The sequence below is a fragment of the Crocodylus siamensis genome, chromosome 1 (genome assembly GCF_052110815.1).
Source record: "Crocodylus siamensis isolate JL-2025a chromosome 1, ASM5211081v1, whole genome shotgun sequence".
NCBI classification, from domain to species: Eukaryota; Metazoa; Chordata; order Crocodylia; family Crocodylidae; genus Crocodylus; species Crocodylus siamensis.
In genome coordinates, this window is record NC_143395.1 from 209,186,814 (window position 1) to 209,205,128 (window position 18,315).

The 18,315-nt window shown below is 50.7% G+C and overlaps 1 protein-coding gene across 1 annotated transcript; it reads left to right on the forward strand.

Moving 5' to 3' along the window:
• Positions 1-2,380: 2,380 nt before the first annotated feature.
• LOC149873979 (uncharacterized) lies at positions 2,381-18,315 on the forward strand. Its single transcript, XM_090054040.1, has 5 exons — positions 2,381-5,799; positions 8,500-8,575; positions 14,188-14,271; positions 17,699-17,812; positions 18,207-18,315. Exons 1-5 carry the CDS (start codon positions 5,383-5,385, stop codon positions 18,230-18,232), a joined length of 717 nt encoding a protein of 238 aa, XP_089910166.1. The 5' UTR covers positions 2,381-5,382; the 3' UTR covers positions 18,233-18,315.

The following is an 18,315-nucleotide window of genomic DNA, read 5'->3' on the forward strand; positions in this document are numbered from 1 at the left end:
ACTGACACAAGGCCAGAGATGGTCCTTTTCCTTGGATCCCTTGAGCATACTTAGCATCTTATTTCCTGTCCTTACAGTGGCAGGACATTGACAGTGCCTTCACCTTGATGTAAAAATCGCGGTTCGTTTCTCGGGAGGCGAAAAAAACCTTCAGCCACAGACACACTCTATTAGCAACACAAAAGGTATATATTTGCAAATAGGGTCAGAGAGAGAGAGACAAAAGATCAAACACTCTGCTGCCCCCGAGGGAAACTGCCCAGCTGGCTTTATCCCCTCTCTCCTGGCCACGTGTGCAGAAGGAGGAACTTTTACAACTCATTTCCGATTCATACAAACATGTATGTAAATACATCAAATCATGCGTCGCATGTGTATTATAATTAACTACTTAAGTATGCGGGGCGGATAGGCTTAATATGTATTAGGTTATTGCGCATGGGCAGACAATATTTGAGGTTACAAGAGTCTGAAATTTTTCTTGCTTCAAGGCTAGAACTGTAATCTACTTTTATCTGCATGAGAAAAGCTGAGGAGTATATGCTTTACTGTAACAAAGAGATAGTAACTTTGCAAAACAAAGAGGGAGTGATACCTTAGTACAAAGAGCCTTTGGTAGTTTTCCCTTCAATTTCCAGCCCCCCCCTTCCCTCTCTCATTAAGGAGACAAGGAGGGCTGGCAGCCGTGCTTATTCAGAGGACAACACTATTGATGGGAGCTAACAGCTATTGATAATGCATTTTTAATAATATTTCTAACAACCTCTCCGCTTTACCTGTTTTTGATGTTTAGGGCAGTATGCCTAATGCTGGAGACAGAGCTTGTCTGGACCTACGTGCAAAATTCAAATGACTAAATTATTATATCAGTGTCCTTTTGCACAAGAATGTAAACTCATGACTGGGACCATCTGAAACAACAATACAGTTAATCTCATCTCTGGCTTTGATCTCAAATATGCTCCATGCCCAGCTACTCTAAATTGATTATGAATAGTTTCATAGATTTCATAGACATTCAGGCTGAAAGGGACCCTGGAGGATCATCGAGTCCAGCCCCCTGCCCCAGGGGCAGGAAGTCAGCAGGGATCATAGGTTCCCAGCAAGATAAGCATCCAAATGTGTCTTGAAGGCATTCAAAGTGGGTGCTTGAACTGCCTCTGGCAGCAGTCTATTCCAAACTTTGGGGGCTCAGACAGTGAAGAAGTTCTTCCTTGTGTCCAGCCTGAATCAGTCGCGGTAGAGTTTGTGACCATTCAATCTTGTCATCCCTTGGGGCGCTCTAGTGAACAGACATTCCCCCAGATCCTAACGAGCACCCTGATAAACTTATAGGTGGCCACCAGATCACCCCTGAGCCTGTGCTTTTCTAGGCTGAAGAGGCTCTCAGCCTCTCATCGTAAGATCTGTTTTCCTGGCCTCTGATCATGCATGTGGCTCTCCTCTGCACTTTCTCAAGCTTATCCACATCCTTTTTGAACTGCGGAGCCCAAAACTGGACACAGTACTCCAGCTGCGGCCTCACCAAGGCTGAGTACAACGGGAGAATGACGTTCCGGGATCTGCTTGAGAAGCATCTATGGATGCAAGCCAGCGTTTTGGTTGCTTTACTGGCTGCAGCATCACATTGAATGCTTATGTTCATCTTGTGGTCAATCATGACCCCCAAGTCCCTTTCATCTGTAGTGCTAACCAGTGTAGCACTGCCAAGCCTACAAGCATGCTGCAGGTTTTTCCTCCCAAGGTGGAGAACCTTGCATTTTTCAGTGTTGAACACCATCAGGTTCCCATCTCCCCTTTCAAAGTTCCCCTTTCAAAGCAATTGCCTCTCCCTTGTTATCACATTCCTCACCAATCTAGATGTCTGTGTTAGTTGGAAAATATTTTGGCTTCTACCCTGTTAGCACAATAACCTATACAATACCTTACAATTCAGGGTCTAAGGTGCTCAATTCAAGTAATCAAGTCCTACTGCAATTAAATCAAGTAGTATATCCGGTTTAGGGTGTTGGGCTCGAGCAATCAAGCCATACTATAGTTAAACAAATGATAAACCTCCAGAGTGATCAAGGGTTTTTGTGTATGTCAGTTTCACTCACAACAACTAGAGATGGATCCAAAAGGCTAACATTTACTCCACAACCAAAGGACAATGACCTCCACACTGTCAGCTTTGTCCGGACCCTGATCTTCAACCCTTCAAGAAAAATATGCTTTGAAGAATAAGTATAAGAGAAGAATGCAAGGCATGCTCATCTCAGAAGGGAAACACCACCCTAACCCACCATACCCTGTGCCCAGCTGATCAGCCTTGGCAAGGATTCACGCCTGGTGAAAAGCTGTAAAGATCAGGACCGCTTCCTTACCCGTATTGGTGAGAAAACCACTATTATGGCTAGAAATACTGGACTTGATTGTAGCTTGTTTTATTTGTAAGATTGCAATAGCCTACCTCTCATTTTCCTGTATAACTTGTTATTTAATTAGTTAAGACTTTCTGCTATCAATGGAAGCATTGTGTCAGTCTTCCTAAATATTAAGCAGCCCATTTCAATTGCAACACCTGATAGTTATGTAGGAGGGTTTGTTCCTGATGGGTTTTTTTTTTAAGAACAGGTTAGATGAACACTTGTCTAGGCTGGTTTAGATAAAACTTGAGCAGAGGGTTGAACTAGGTCTCTTGAGGTCCCTTCCAGCCTTACTTTTCTATGATTCTGTGACTCACAAGCCATAGGAGCACCCTAACCAGTGAGCTCTAGAACCAGTTTCTCACTTTTCATTACCCGTCTCTGATACACTATTTAATTATTTAATATGAGGTAGAGTGAAAGATCTGCTTCAGGATGGCCTATAACCCAGCTTTCCTTGGAGGCAGATGACCTCCTAATCTGACTGAGCAATGATTTGAACTTGGGTCACCCCATGTCCCAGATGAACAGTCTAACCACTAGGTTGTGAGTCAAAGGCAAGGCCTTCTCTCCTCACTGTATTTTGTTGAGGTTAGACATACTATAGACTTTTCTGCTGGATTGGATTTGCAGGCAAAACAGAGGACACTGTTTTTTAATCCTGATGGAGATTAGATATCACCAGTCAGAGCAGTTTGGTGATGACAAATACATTACTTTGGTGGTTCTAAACATGGACTGTAGCAGAATTTTTTGCACACAGAGGCCATGTCCACACATGCAGGCATGTGCACTTGCAGCAGCTCAAATAGCAACAGCACAAATTTTAGCCTTAGAGTTGTGCCTCAGCACGTGTGCCTGAACATACATTTTGGTGTGGGGCAAATTGTGCCATCTGGGGCAAACTGACCCTGCCCAGTTCCTCCTGGATCTTCAGCCAGGGGGAGCTAGAGGTTGGGACCAGCACCTGTGCTGGCCCCAGCAGAATAAAGAGCTGCCCTGGTGAACAACTCAGGGCTACTTGCCCTCAGGAGTTCCTGGAGAAAGGAGCCTCTAGGAAGAAGTTGGCTATGCCCCCTGTCTTGGTGGTGGTTGCTGCATGCTTGGGCTCAGGAGCTTGTGGGGAGAAGATGGGCAGGCTCTTTCTTGCCTCTGGCTATTGCTAGCTGCTGGCTTGATCTTGGAGCTTTTGGGAGTAAGTTGGCCTTTTCCTGCCTTGGGCTGCAGCTGCTGTTGCCCTTCCCTTATGGTGGTTGGGGTATCCTCTGCTGCACAATGCTGCCCCCCTTGGGGAGGGGCCTACTGCCCTGCACCCCAGTTCTGGCCTGCTGCTCAGTCTCCTGCCAAGCCACAGTCAGGGGACAGCCTGGGGAGGGAGCCTGCACTGCCTGTGGGCCCCTCCTCCCCCATCATCATTGTCAGAGCCTAAAGGTACCTCACCTGCCCCAGCTGCCTTGGCAGGCCAACCCACACCTTCACCTCCACTTGCACCAGAAGCACACCCTGAGTGGCTGAACTGGATGGCTCCTACCATCACTGCTGCTGTTGCTGCTCCCTCTCGGGAGAGAGAGAGATTCCTTGCTGCACCACCTGACACCACACCAGCACTGGATCACTTCCTAATTGACTGACTGCTCCTGCTCTCCCCAACAGCTGCCTCACTGCATCTGATCCTGCTTTGTCTTCCTGCCTACCGCTCTGCTGTTGAGCATTTGGCTGGAGGCCTGAGAGGCTTCTGGACAGATCTTCAACAAACAAAGCCCCTCCGCCATCTTTTACATCTGCCTCAGCAGCCTTCCCTGTGTATTCTTGCCCTTGTATGGCAAGTCCTGTGGCCCGCTTCCCCTGTCTTGGTGTTTGTTTTGTGACTGAGTAAGCCAGCTTGAGTTTCCCCTTTCCAGCACTTGCTCACAGGCATGGGGTGAAGTGCCAAGTAGCTGCAGCTAAACCTGCAGTTTAGGATGTGGGTGCAGGCCCTGGTTCGGGTGCAGGCCCTGGCTCGGGTAGTGGGGGCCCCCAAAATTGTGGCAGCCTCCTGCTTTCATGGCAAGGGGGTCTTTTTCCTTGCCTCAGATGCCATTACACAAAAGGCGCTGGAGGGGGAGCTCATGGTGGAGAGCGAATACACTGAGCCTATGGAAGAGCTGGGGACTGGGGTGGTCTTCAGTTCTGTCCCTCCCTATATGCCCAACTGGGCCCTGCTTCCCCATCTCCAAACCCTGGGGAGAGTTATCTCCCTGGTGGTGGCTCTCTTCCAAGTGCCTGGTCCTTGGCAGGGACTTTAATGTCACTCTAGATGCTCAAGACCAGTTGGGCAGGGAGTGGAACCAGGCCACCATGGGCGCCCTCGGGGAGATCCTGACTGACTACTCTCTGGTGGACGTCTGGCGTGCCTGTCACCCTACCAACCCTCCCACTGCCTTCACTTATGTGAGGGTAGGGGAGGATCAGGCATGCCACTCCTGGTTTATATCTCTCTACGGCACCTTGCCCAGGCCCACTCCTATGGCATCCATCTGACCCCTTTCAGCAATCGCCACCTTGTCTGGGCCCAGGCCACGCTAGGACCTGGGTATCCAGGGTCAGCCTACTGCTGGAGCATGTGGGCTTCAGGGAGGCCTTCTGGGAGTTCCGACTGGCCTGGCAGGAGCAATGGGCAGTTTTCCCCTTGGCTTGGAGATGGTGGGATGTGGGGAAGGTGCACATCTAGCTTTTTTGCCGCAGCTACACTTGGAGGGCACACCCAGCAGAGGGAGGCAGTCTGGGAGCAGGTTGAGCAGGAAATGCTGGAGCTGGAGAGGTGCCTGCCCACCAGCCCAACCAACCCATCCCTCTGCAGAGAGTGTCGGGAGAGGTGGGAAGAGCTTCATGCTCTAGACAGCCACCGCTCCTGCAGTGCATTTGTCCATTGACACATCCAGCTCCTTCAGGAGATGGACCGCAGCTTTCACTTCCTCTCTCTCCTGGACAGGAGATGGGGGACAAGAAGTACATCACATGCCTTCTGGTGGGTGATGGCACCCCCCTCATGGATCCAGGTGAGACGTACCTGCATGCACAGGGCTTCTGTGAAGGCCTTCTCCCTGAGCCTGCTTCCGTGCAGATGGACATGATCCATCCTGACCAGATATACACAGTGCCTGGATGTTTCATCTTCAACAACCTGTACCTGGTTTGGGACGTCCTGGAGCTAGGCACTGGGAGGGCCTGTTTTTCACCCTCCTATCCCTGGACCAGGAGAAGGCGTTTGACAGAGTGGATCATGGGTACCTCACAGCGTGCTTCAGGCCCCACTTTGTACGGCACCTGGAGAGCCTGCCTGCACATCTCTGCGGAGTGTTTGGTCAAGCTCATCTGGACCCTGACAGAGCCCATCCCATTCAGGAGAGAGGTGTGTAAGGCTGCCCGCTATCAGGCTAGCTGTGTACGCCTTGGCCCTGGAGCTCTTCCTTGTTCTCCTGTGAAAGCAGGTGGCAGGGCTGATGCTCCAGGAGCCAGTGGTGCAGCTGGTCCCATCAGCTTATGCTGATGACTTACTCCTCATGGTCCAGGACTCAGGACCTCCTCTTGAGGTTCTGGTTGAATTTCACCCCACACCTTTCTTGTTTTTGGTCACCCCATCCAGTCCTGGGATCTCCTGGTCAGCCTTCTTCTGGCCCTGGCCAAGTGGGCCCTATACTTAACCTGGCCGGGAAGGTGCCCAAGGACTGTGGGGCCACTTTTCTCTCACTTGTCCATGCATGTTTCCGGGCAGAGCACCTGTGGGCGGTGTCCACTGGCTCCTTGGTTGCCTTTGGGGACCAGTGGGTTAGGCCTGGGGGGCTCTGCTCAGTGTCCCCCTCCAGAAAACTTCTTTTCATATTTTGAATCTATGACCACCATGTCACTTCTACTCTCTTCTTCTTTAGTTGTTCCACAACAAGCAAAAACTGTTGTATCTTTCAAACTTTGGCCCCACACAGTAGTGGGGGCTATTGGTTAACTAGGTGGGCCTTAAGGCCCATGATCTCTGGAAGATTCATATAAACAGGAGCTTCTGAGGCAGCATCCATCAGCTCCTTAAATGCCTTTGAGGATCAATGGGTGCAGCCCAAGGGGTTCTGCTCGGTGTCCCCCTCAGGAGCACTTATTCCAGGGGCAGGCAATTATTTCAGGCAGAGGACCACTTACTGAGTTTTGGCAAGCCATCAAGGGCCACATGACAGGCAGCCAGGGGCAGATAAATACTAATTTTCTAAAATGTTTAGGGGCCCTATCTCTGTATCTTACACACATTCCTGCTGCTACCATCTCCCCATCCCCCGGCCCATCACCAGGAGCACCGCCAGGCCTGGGCTGCATGTGTAGGCATAGGACAGGGCTGCAGTGCAGCAGTTGCCCCTACAGCTGTGCCTTCTACCATAAGGTTTCATCCCGTCTGGCAGCTGGGCACACGGGGTGTGAGATTTGTGGGGGATGTGGGGTTGGGGAGGGTGAGTAAGAGGTATGGGTGGGTGTGGGGTTTGTAGGGGGAGGTGTGTGATGGGGATTTTGGCAGGGGTTGTGGGTGGGTGTGAGGTTACTGGGGGGAGTTTGTGGGAGTGTGGGTGGGGTTTGTTGGTGGATTGTGGGCATGGGGTTTTTGGGTACATATGTAAGTGGAGTGGGGGGTTGTAGATGGATTGTGGCAGGGTGTGAGGAGGCTGGGGGGGTGGAGTTTGTGGAGGGGCCCATTGCACACCCTCCTCCCCACTCACAGTGCACAGAAGCAGCACCATGGGGGAGGGGGCTGCAGGAAGACATGGAGACACCACCCGAGCAAGACAAGTGACAAATGCAAGGAGTACCCAGGTTAGAAACAGGGGTCCAGACAGTCTCCCAAATCGGGGAGTGCCACACACAGCTATGCAAGGCCTTAAATGCCTATATACCAGTGCTCAAAGTATAGGGAACAAACAGGAGGAACTCACCCTCAGAATAGCCAGTTCAAACCCAGACATAATAGGGCTTACAGAAATCTGGTGGGATTCATCCCGCAACTGGGCAGTTAGCATTAGGGGGCTATAGGCTTTACAGGCGGGATAGAGAAGGAAGGAAAACTGGGGGTGTGGCGCTCTGTGTCAAGGAGCAATACACATCCTCTGCCAGCAGAATGGGGTCAGAGGAGGGGCAATCTGAAGTGCTCTGGGTCAAGATACAAGGGGGCCATGAGGAGAGGGATTTAACGGTGGAGGTCTACTACAGAGCCCCCAACCAAAGGGAGGAGCTGGACTGGGAATTTTTGGCCCAGCTTCCAGAGGCACTTAAGGCAAGGGATGTAGTTGTCATGGGTGATTTTAATTACCCGAACATCTGCTGGGAGGAACAATCAGCCAGGTTGGACTGTTCCAGGAGGTTCCTGGCCAAGAAACAGGACCTCCACTAATTCAGGAGGTGCACAGTCCCACCACAGCAAATGCCCTGTTGGACCTGGTCCTGGCCACAGGCGAGGACCTGGTAAGGGGCCTCCAGGTTCTTGACCACCTGGGCTATAGCGATCATCACTTGCTGGAAGTCACCATCCAGTGCAGGGTATCAAGGGCCTGCACCAAGCCGGTAGCCCTAGACTTCAAGAGGGCCAACTTCAACAAGTTGAGGAGATTAGTGGGAGAGGCACTGGGGATCTCGAGGGCAGGGGAATTCAGTGCCCAAGATGAGTGGTCGTTCCTTAAGGAGACGATACTCAGGGCCCAAGGGGTGACCATCCCAACAAGAAGCAAGTGGGTAAGAGTGCCCAAAAGCCCCCCTGGCTCACCAAGGGTGTCCGGGAATGCCTGACCACCAAAAAGGCGGTGTAAACCCAGTGGAAGGGGGGTGCTATCTCCAAAGATGAGTATACCTCCTTTGCTTGGGCCTGTAGAGGGGCTGTCAGGAAAGCTAAGGTGGCCATAGAGCTAGGACTAGCATCCAAGATCAAAGATAATAAAAAGTCCTTTTTCAAATATATAGGGAGGATGAAGAAGACACTGGGAAATGTGGGGCCCCTGCAAGATACGCTGGGCAACCTGTTGGTTGTGCCAGAGGAGAAAGCAGACCTCTTTAACCAATTCTTCACCTCCGTTTTCTTGTGCAGAGACCGGGACTTCCCCACCGTGATGCAAGACAGACTCGAGGGGAATGCCTCCAGACCTCAGGTTGGGGAGGACCAGGTTAGAGAACTTCTGGAGGGGCTGGACATGTTCAAATCAGCGGGTCCAAATGCTTTCCACCCCAGGTGTTGAGGGAGCTAGCAGGGGTTATTGCAGAGCCTTTGGCACGGCTTTATGAGCGCTCGTGGTGCTTGGGCCAGGTGCCAGATGATTGGAAGATAGCCAACGTAGTCCCCATCTTTGAAAAAGGGAGGAGGGAGGACCCAGGCAACTATAGGCCCATCAGTCTTACCTCAATCCTACGGAAACTCTTTGAGAAGATCATCAAGGAGCACATCTGTGATGGGCCAGCTTCAGGGATGATGCTCAAGGGCAACCAGCATGGTTTCATTAGGGGCAGGTCATGTCAGACCAACCTGATTGCCTTTTATGATCAGGTCACAAAAGCATTGGATTCAGGTGTCGCCGTGGACGTAGTGTTTTTGGACTTCAGCAAGGCCCTTGACACCGTCTCCCACCCCATCCTCATTAAAAAGCTAGGTGACTGTGGCATTGATGCCTACACAGTCAGATGGATTGCAGATTGGCTGGAGGGTTGTACTCAGAGGGTGGTGGTGCATGGGTCATATTTGTGTTAGAAATGGAATATTGTTAGAAATGGAGTATTGTTAGAAATGCACAGCTTGCATCTTGCACCCGATAAGAAAGAAACACTGCCAAGGACTTTTTTCCTTTCCCAGCCTTGCCACAGCTTTTTCTTATGCTAAATCGCAGACTCTCCCCCAGCTTCTCCCTAGCCTTTCTCATGCAGATTACAGAAGCTGGAATTCAACTGACTGTGTCCTTGAAAGGGGGGGGTTTAAACTCTTGGTGACCTATAGTAGTCTCTGAGCATGCTCAATTAGCTGATGCATATTTACCTCTCCGCCCTGAATACTTAAGTAGTTAATTATAATATACATGCGATATATGTAGTGATGTGACCACATGTATGCTTGTATGAAACGGAAATGAGCTGTAAGAGTTCCTGTTTCTGCACACGTGCCCAGGAGGAAAAAGATAAATACAGCCTGCAAAAATTCCTTGGTGGGTTCAGAGTAATCTGAGTTTTTGACTCTGCTCTGACCCTATTTGCAAATACACCTTTTGTGCCATCTAATGTATGTGTGTCTGTGATACTTTGCGAGCCTCCAAGAAACGGACCGCAATTTTTTGCATCATTTGCACTGGGGGGAAGTGGGCAGCAGAGTCCCCCAGGGCTCGGTCCTTGGACCTGCACTGTTCAAGCTCTTTATTAGTGATTTGGATGACAGGGTGAAAAGCAACCTGTTTAAATTTGCTGATGATACCAAAATTTGAGGTGAGGTGAACATGCTAGTAGGGAGGGAAAGATTGCAGCAAGACCTGGATAGGTTGCAGGGGTGGGCCAACAAAAACAGGATGCTTTTCAATACTGACAAGTGCAGGGTGCTGCACTTGGGCAGTAGTAACCAGCAGCACACTTATAAGATGGAAAACTCCCTTCTTGAGAGAGCGGAGGCAAAAAGGGATCTTGGAGTCATTATTGACTCCAAGATGACCATGGGTCGACAATGCGAGGTCACAGCTGGCAGGGCTAACCAGACCTTGTCGTGCATCCACAGGTGCATCTCAAGTAGAGCCAGGGAGGTGATCCTCCCCCTCTACATGACACTTGTCAGGCCACAGCTGGAGTACTGTGTCCAGTTCTGTGCACCCTACTTCAGGAGGGATGTGGACAACATCAAGAGGGTCCAGAGGAAGGCCACTCTCATGATCTGGGGACAACAGGGCAGACCCTACAATGAAAGACTGCGGGACCTGAACCTGTTCAGCCTTCACAAGAGAAGGCTGAGGGGGGACCTGGTGACTGTCTATAAACTCTCTAGAGGGGACCAGAAGGGTTTGTGGGAGACCTTGTTTCCCCTTGCGCCCCCGGCATAACAAGGAATAACAGCCACAAGTTGTTGGAGAGTAGGTTTAGATTAGACATCTGTAAGAACTACTTCATAGTTAGGGCAGCTAGGATCTGGAACCAACTTCCAAGGGAAGTGGTGCTGGCTCCTACCCTGGGGGTCTTTAAGAACAGGCTTGATGGCTACCTGGCTGGAGTCATTTGAACCCAGTTTTTCTCCTGCCCAGGCGGGGGGTCAGACTTGAAGATCTGCAAGGTCCCTTCTGACCCTGCCAGCAGTGGGCTGTCAGAGTGCTCATGGTCCCCTGCAGGCAGAGACCCCCATGGCATGCAGATCCAGGGGCTCCACATGGTGCACGGAGCTGGCCCTTGCCACAACCTGGGGCTCCTGGCACTGCACATGGGAGTTTTGTGCTATCAGGCTGGGCTAGCTCCTGCCTCCATGGAGCCTGTCTGGCCTACTGGCATGCAGGTCACATGCAGGCAGCAGCTGGCCTGGCCCACTGGCACATGGCTCCTGTGTGCAGTGCTGGGAGCCCTGACTCACGGCAGGAGCTGGCTCGGTCCTGCCCAAAGGTATGAGTCAGCAGAGTGAGCTGGCTCCGTGTGCCATGTGGAGCCCCTGGGTCTCAGAAGTGATGGATACCCACAGTGTGGTGGTGGAATGACAGAAATCCCTCATGGAACAACAGAGACTCCTGGCGCTGTGAAGGATCAGCAGAGACCCTCCAATGGCACTGAGCAGTAGAGACACCCTGGCACCATGGAGGAGTGGCAGGGGCCCCCAGCAGTGGGGAGTGGTGGAGACCCCCAGCAGAGCAACAGATACCACTGGCACCATGGGCAACTGGTGCCTCCCAAGTGTGGGGGGGCACCAGCTTGCTGATTTGGGTAGAGGAGGTCCCCCAGCAGCTGATTATCAAACCCAGAACTGCCAGCATGTACTTCTGGTTTTGCAGCTGGTGCTCCCAGGGGGTACGCAGCTAATCTCAGGGGGTGCACATGACCCACATGCACCCCCATGTGTTGCCAATGCCTGGCACCGTAGAGGAGTAGTCTAGACCAGTGGTCTCCAAAGTGGGGTGCGTGCTCCCCAGGGGGTATGCAACACGATCCATTAGGGTGTGGGAAGAAAATATTAGAACTTCTATTTATATTTATTTTTATCTAAAAAAGTAAGAAAAATTATGATTTCCTAATATTTAATATACGGATTGACACTGGTCCATATGTCAGATGGTCACGCATCACATATAGTACGTGAGTAGTACATGTATATAATTTATAAATTGTATACATGTACATATATTGGGGGGGTATGCTCAAAAATTTTTTACTGATAGGGTTGCAAGATCAAAAAAGTTTGGAGACCACTGGTCTAGACCCCACCCCCACAGCGTGGAGTGGTGGAGACCCCCAGGAGAGCAATGGAGACCCCTGGAGGTGGCATCTACAGCAACACTTCCTAGCATTGAACTCTAGCAACGCTCTCCAGAACCAAGTCATAGCAACTCCAGTGTGGCCCTCACTAGCCAGCTCTTGCTACTTTGGCTGTCATCGGTGGTAGAAGCCCAGGAGAAGGGCAGCAACCCTTGCAAAGAGAAGGACATGGACCAATAGCATGAAGCTGTAGGAAAGTAAATTTAGATCAGATATCTAGAAAAACGTCCATGTGACAATAGTAAGGCGGTGGAATAGATTCCCAGGGAAGTTGTAGACTCCATCACTGGAGGTGTCAAGAAGAGATTGGACAGCTACTGGTCAGGGAAGATTTAGACATAGTTATGCCTGCATGTGTTGTGGTGTTTTTAAGCCGCCTTCAGAGACACTGAGTGCTGCTACAGCTAAGGCTGCAGACTTGAACTGGAGTATGCAGATTTTTCCTGCTAGGAGCAAAACCAAAGTGTCCTGGCTGGAGGGATTTAACCTTCGCTCAGGGTCAGACCAATTGCTATGTTTGGGGTCAGGAAGGACTTTTACCCCATAGTCAGATTAGCATATGGACTGTAGGGGTTTTTGCCTTCCTCCATAGCAGGGGTATGGCCTCTACCCAGGAATCTCTGGAGCATATATTGATAACATTTCATAAAAGCAGAACCATTTCATAAAAGCTGCCATAGTTCTCCTGCTTTACTTGCAGCAGGTTCGGGTGTTAGGTTTATGAAGTATGATTAGATGGGATGGTTTAGATGGGAGTGATCCTGCCTCAGGTAGAAAGTTGGACTAGGTGACCTCTGGAGGTCCCTTCCAGCCCTATTTCACTGTGATTCGATAAGCCTATGAGCCCCTGGCAGCAGGGAGCAACAGCCTCTGAGGTGGTCCTCTGAACTACTACCCAGAACTTACTACTAAACCAGTGCAGGTAGTACAGTCCCTGGATGGTAGCTGTGGGTGAGACGCCCTGCTCAAGCGACTGGGCTAAGAGGGAGCTCCCTGGGTTGGTTTGCCATTGACAGTGGCCAGTTTTGAGTTAAGTTAATAGTTAAGGTTTTGCTTAGGGAGTACCACTGTTTCCCTTTTCCCTTGTAATAAACTTGTTTTAATTAAACATTGGCTAGTGAGTGAGCAGGTTTCCCCAACTCGCAACTCGGGTCCACTTCTCCTTCTTCCTTCCTGTACGAGGTTGGTGTCGTGCTGCCTGGAGCAGAGTTGTCTCTTTGGAATAGTTGTGTTCTGTCATTCAAAAACATCACCGGTCAAGCCTTGATGTTAGAGAGAGAGATGCTAAACACTTTTGGGAGACAGTTACAGGCTCAAGAGGTCAGCTTATCTTCACAGGGCTCCACCATCCCCATTCCCTGCACAACAGATGTTCTGGGCATGTTGTTACTCACCAATGGTAACAAATGGAAGAAAGAGACTTGGGGGTCATCATTGACCACAAAATGAACATGAGCCTGCAATGCGATGCTGCGGCTAGTAAAGCGACCAAAACGCTGGCTTGCATCCATAGATGCTTCTCGAGCAAATCCCGGGATGTCATTCTCCCCTTGTACTCGGCCTTGGTGAGGCCGCAGCTGGAGTACTGCGTCCAGTTTTGGGCTCCACAATTCAAAAAGGATGTGGCGAAGCTTGAGAGAGTCCAGAGGAGAGCCACGTGCATGATCAGAGGTCAGGAAAACAGATCTTACGATGACAGGCTGAGAGCCATGGGACTCTTTAGCCTGGAAAAGCATAGGCTCAGGGGTGATCTGATGGCCACCTATAAGTTTATCAGGGGTGACCACCAGGATCTGGGAGAATGTTTGTTCACCAGAGCGCCCCAAGGGACAACTAGGTCGAACGGTCACAAACTCCTGCAAGACCGTTTCAGGCTGGACATAAGGAAGAATTTCTTTACTGTCCAAGCCCCCAAGGTCTGGAACAGTCTGCCAGCAGAGGTGGTTCAAGCACCTACATTGAACACCTTCAAGAGTAGATTGGATGCTTATCTTGCTGGGATCCTCTGACCCCAGCTGATTTCATGCCCTTTGGGCAGGGGGCTGGACTCGATGATCTCCCGAGGTCCCTTCCAGCCCTGATGTCTATGAAATCTATTAAATGGTATTGAGGGTCCAGTCTCAGTCTTGTGGACTACTTTGCTGAGGGGTCCTCCTCTAAGTTGGCTGCTTGCCCCATTCTTCCCTGCCTGGGTCCCAAGGTAGCCACTTCTTAGTTCTAATCCTGCCCCTAACCTTCAATGTTGGGACAAATTTACCCCTCCTTGGGGTGTAATCTCATCCATGTCTCTCTTCTCTAGGCTCCCAAAGAGGTTACCTTCACACCTCAGGACTAGAATCACAGAGGGAGCAGTCTCCTCTATCTCTTTGCTGGCTGTCACCAGGTAAGTCAGGGACCAGGGCTTTCCTCCAAGCCCCAGGGTCAGTTCCTTCTTTTGTCGGCTCTCGCCACCTTCCCTCTCTTCTTGTTCTCCCCTTTCTCTGGTCCAACCCTGGATGCTGTCTTGGTATCCCCTTAAATTTCTCTGCCAGCTGGCTGGGTTTGCCATGGCAGCATCCAGTTTGCTGCCTTCCCAACCCAGCTGTTTCCCCGTTAACTTTTTGGTGTATTTTCTTTTTCTTTGGCTGTATTGTTTTCCCTGCCTTGGGCTTGAACCCTGGCAGCCGGGTTTGCTGCGGCAACCTTTGCACTGGCGCAGCCCCAGCTGGTTCCCTTAATTAGTTGGGGTGTGGCATCTTTCCCGCCCTGGTTCACCACGGTTTCCTCAGCATCTCCTGAAAAATTGCTTTTCTTTGGTGTAATCCTTGTGTTCCCATGGAAAGGTGTTTCAGCCACCCTGTCACACTTCTCCAGGTTCTCAGGATGAAGCTAATTCCTTATTCAGACTCATATACTTAATACGGTGGCTGGAAGGCTAGAAGTTGGCAGCCTGGCACACACAAACCACGCTTTAGGGCAGGCAAGACTGCTCAGAGTTTTCCAGGAGAGTTACCTGGTGGCACAGAAGCATGGTGTGGGCTGGCCCAGAAAGGATTTCCATCTGTAATCTCAACCCAAAAACAAGTTCCTTATTCAAACCCATATACTGAATACAATGGGCATGAGGGGCTGTCAGTTAGCATCTTGGAAGGAACAAACTGTGTTTTGGGTCAGGCAAGACTCTGGTCAGGGATGTCTAGGAGAGTCCCCCAGTGCAACAGTCATGGCATGAGGTGGCCCAAGAAGGATTTCCATCTCTAACCCCAGTTCAAAAACCTTATTCAAGCCATTATATTTAGTATAGTGGGCATGGTGGGGGGGCATCTGCCACCCCCTCCCAAAGTTCCTGTCCTGCCATTGTTTCACATGAGGGCAGGGAAAACAATAAAGAAACAGAAAATATCAGGTGGGCCTGGTGAATCTAGTAGGGTCAGGCTGGGGTTGTGGGGGAGAAGCGAGGGAGGGAGAGGGCTGAAGCTCACTGAGATACAGCCCCACAGGAAAAAAGCTGGGAGGCCTATGCTTTGAGAATGTGGGGGAGGGGGAACAGGGCTGTGCGGGGCTCTTCCTGGCAGGAACTGGGCCTGGAGTGGGTGTCAGCAGCGCTGGGAGGATGCTGCATCCACCCCAAATTTCACCACCGCTCTGCTCCCAGTGCCACCGCCACCAACCGGCCACAGCAGCCCTGAATCAATGCCCTGCCTCCACCCACGCACCAGGAAAAGACAGGGCTACTTTGGGCATCTGGCAGTGGCAGGGTGGGAGCGGATCCCAGAAGAGCCATGTGCATCCCCAGCTGCAACCTGCCCTGCCCTGCACAGGTCTGGGGGTCAGAGATCTCCAGGAGAGTCCTCTGGTGGCACAGAGGCATGCTTCATAGTGGCCTAAAAAGGATTTGCAGCCGTAATCCAAGCCTAAAAGCCAGTTCCTTATTCAAACCCATATACTTAGTACAGTGAATATGGGGCGGGGGGGTGTCTGTCAGTTGGCAGCCTGGCATGCACAAACCACACTTTGGGTTGGGAAAGACTTTTGTCTGGGATGTCCAGGAGAGACCTCCATTGGTACAGAGACACGGTGTGTGGTGGTCCAAAATGGATTTCCATGTGTGATCCCAGCCCAAAAGCCAGTTCCTTATTTGGGTCCATATACTTAGTACAGTGGCTGGTTGGGGCTGTCAGTTGAGAGCCTGGCATGAACAAACTGCCTTGGGCTGCACAAGACTCTGGTCAGACACTACAGGAGAGTCCCCTGGTGCCACAGGATCATGGTGAGGGGTGGCCCAAAAAGTATTTCCTTCTCTAATCCCAGCCCAAAAACCAGTTCCTTATTCGGGGCCATATACTTACTACAGTGGCTGGTGGGGGGAGGCATCTATTGGCAGCCTGGCAGGGCCAAGCCGTGCTTTGGGCTGGGCAAAACTGTGGTCAGGGATGTCTGGGAGAGGCCCCTGGTGGCACAGAGGTGTGTGGTGCGGTGTGGCCCAAGAAGGATTTCCAGCCATAATCCTTGCCCAAAACCGGTTCCTAGTTTGAGCCCATATACTTAGTACAGTGGTGGATGGGTAGTGTTATATCAGTTGACAGCCTGGCCAGGGCCAGGTCACATTATGGGCTAGGCAAGACTCTGGTCAGGAATGTCTGAGAGAGGCCCCCAGTGGTACAGAGGGGTGGGGTGGGGTGGGGTGGCCCAAGAAGGATTTCCTGCCATAATCACAGCCCAAAACCCAGTTCCTATATACTTAGTACAGTGAGAATGTGGGGCTGACACTTGGCAGCCTGGCAGGGCAAAACCGTGCTTTGGGTCAGGCAAGACTCTAGTCAGGGGTGTCCAGGAGAGTCTCTGGGTGCAACAGAGACATGGCCTGGGATGGCCCAAGAAGGATTTTCTTCTGTAATCTCAGCCCAAAAACCAGCTCCTTATTGAGACTCTGTATTTAGTACATTGGAAGTGGGGTTGACAGTCTGGCAGGGCCAAACCATGCTGTGGGCTGGACAGGACTGTACTCAGGGTTCTTTGGGATATTCTGCCGGTGGCATTGACAGAAAGGGTGGGGTGCCCCATCCTAATCTGATCTTCATTTAGGATTCTGCACTTGATACAGGATATTATTTTACATATTAATTAGTAAATATAAGTAGCTAATGAAATTCTCTCTTTAAAATGTGCAATTCATTATTAAGAAGCTTTTATTGGGTATTGATTAGCTTTGAAAAAGGAACTGGGAACCGGAAATAAGGAACCAGGAATAAAGAACTGGGAATAAAGAACCAACTTCAGCCTCATGGCATAGAGACACTGTGGCCAGATGCTAGAGTGCATCTTTGGAAGACCCAGCCTCCGGTTGCCTCCCAGTGTGTGCCCTGTGTGCGTGTTTGGGTTTTTAAAAACCTTTTCCTATGTGCACGTTTGGGGGTTTTTTAAACCAGGATTTCCTGGTATAAAATTTACTCTGTGCTGCAAATACGCAGTGCGGGAACATGTTTTCATTCCTAGCATGCTTCCTGTGGCATCTCAAACTGCTTTGAGACACCACAATGGGCACATGCTCACTTGTCTGGACCTGGCCAGAAGTGTTAAGTACGTTGCCTAGCCTGCTGGCTTCTGCAGGCAGACTTTGCTCTCTGAGGAGCAAATAAACAAACAAAACAGTCTTGAAGCAACAAACAAAACCCTTCTGGCCACCAGGAGGGAACCCCTTTGGTTCTGGCCCAGCACAGTTGTCCGGCCTCTTCGTATAACAAGTGATACGGTTCACAGTTTATTTTCTTTCTCCTTGTCAACTGTTCCTTCAGTTTGCCTTCTTCCAGTTCTCTCCTTTGGGATTTTAGAATCCCAGTGGGATACGCTTCATGACCAGAAGGCTCTACAGCTGAACGCCCTTCAGAGTACCAGCGGCCCTTTCTTAAGGGGACAGACCACCCTGTTTAAAGGGCATTTTACTGGTGAGAATGTAAGCACTTCAAGAATTCAGGTGCTTCCAGAGCTAAATGGGGGCTTGAGGATCTAGATTTTGCACCAAGGTATCTAAAGTGAATAGATAAGGCTGCTTTATGAGCACAGCCCCAGTAAAATGGAATGAAAGTTGTGTGTATATTAGTAATCCACACTAACTGCAGGGAAGACCTAGCTTATTTGTGGTCTCGTTCAGGAGGAAATGTGTTCTGGTGGTGTGAACGAAGGGAAGCCAGGATTCCTATACACCACTGTCCTGTAAAGGGCAGGGGTTAGGGGGAGGGTCAGGGCCCATGATTTGGGTGACAGAAGAGAATCCCGGCTTTGGATGGGGAATGGGTTGGACCCCGGAAGCTGGAGCAGGGCTCTGCGTTTTGTTCCCAGGTCTGCGGTGGAGGGTGGTCCTCTAGGTGAGAACAGACGGTGACTAATGAAAAGATACTTCTCAGCCTTATCCCGGCTGCCGAGTGGAGTTTCTACGGATGAACTGAAG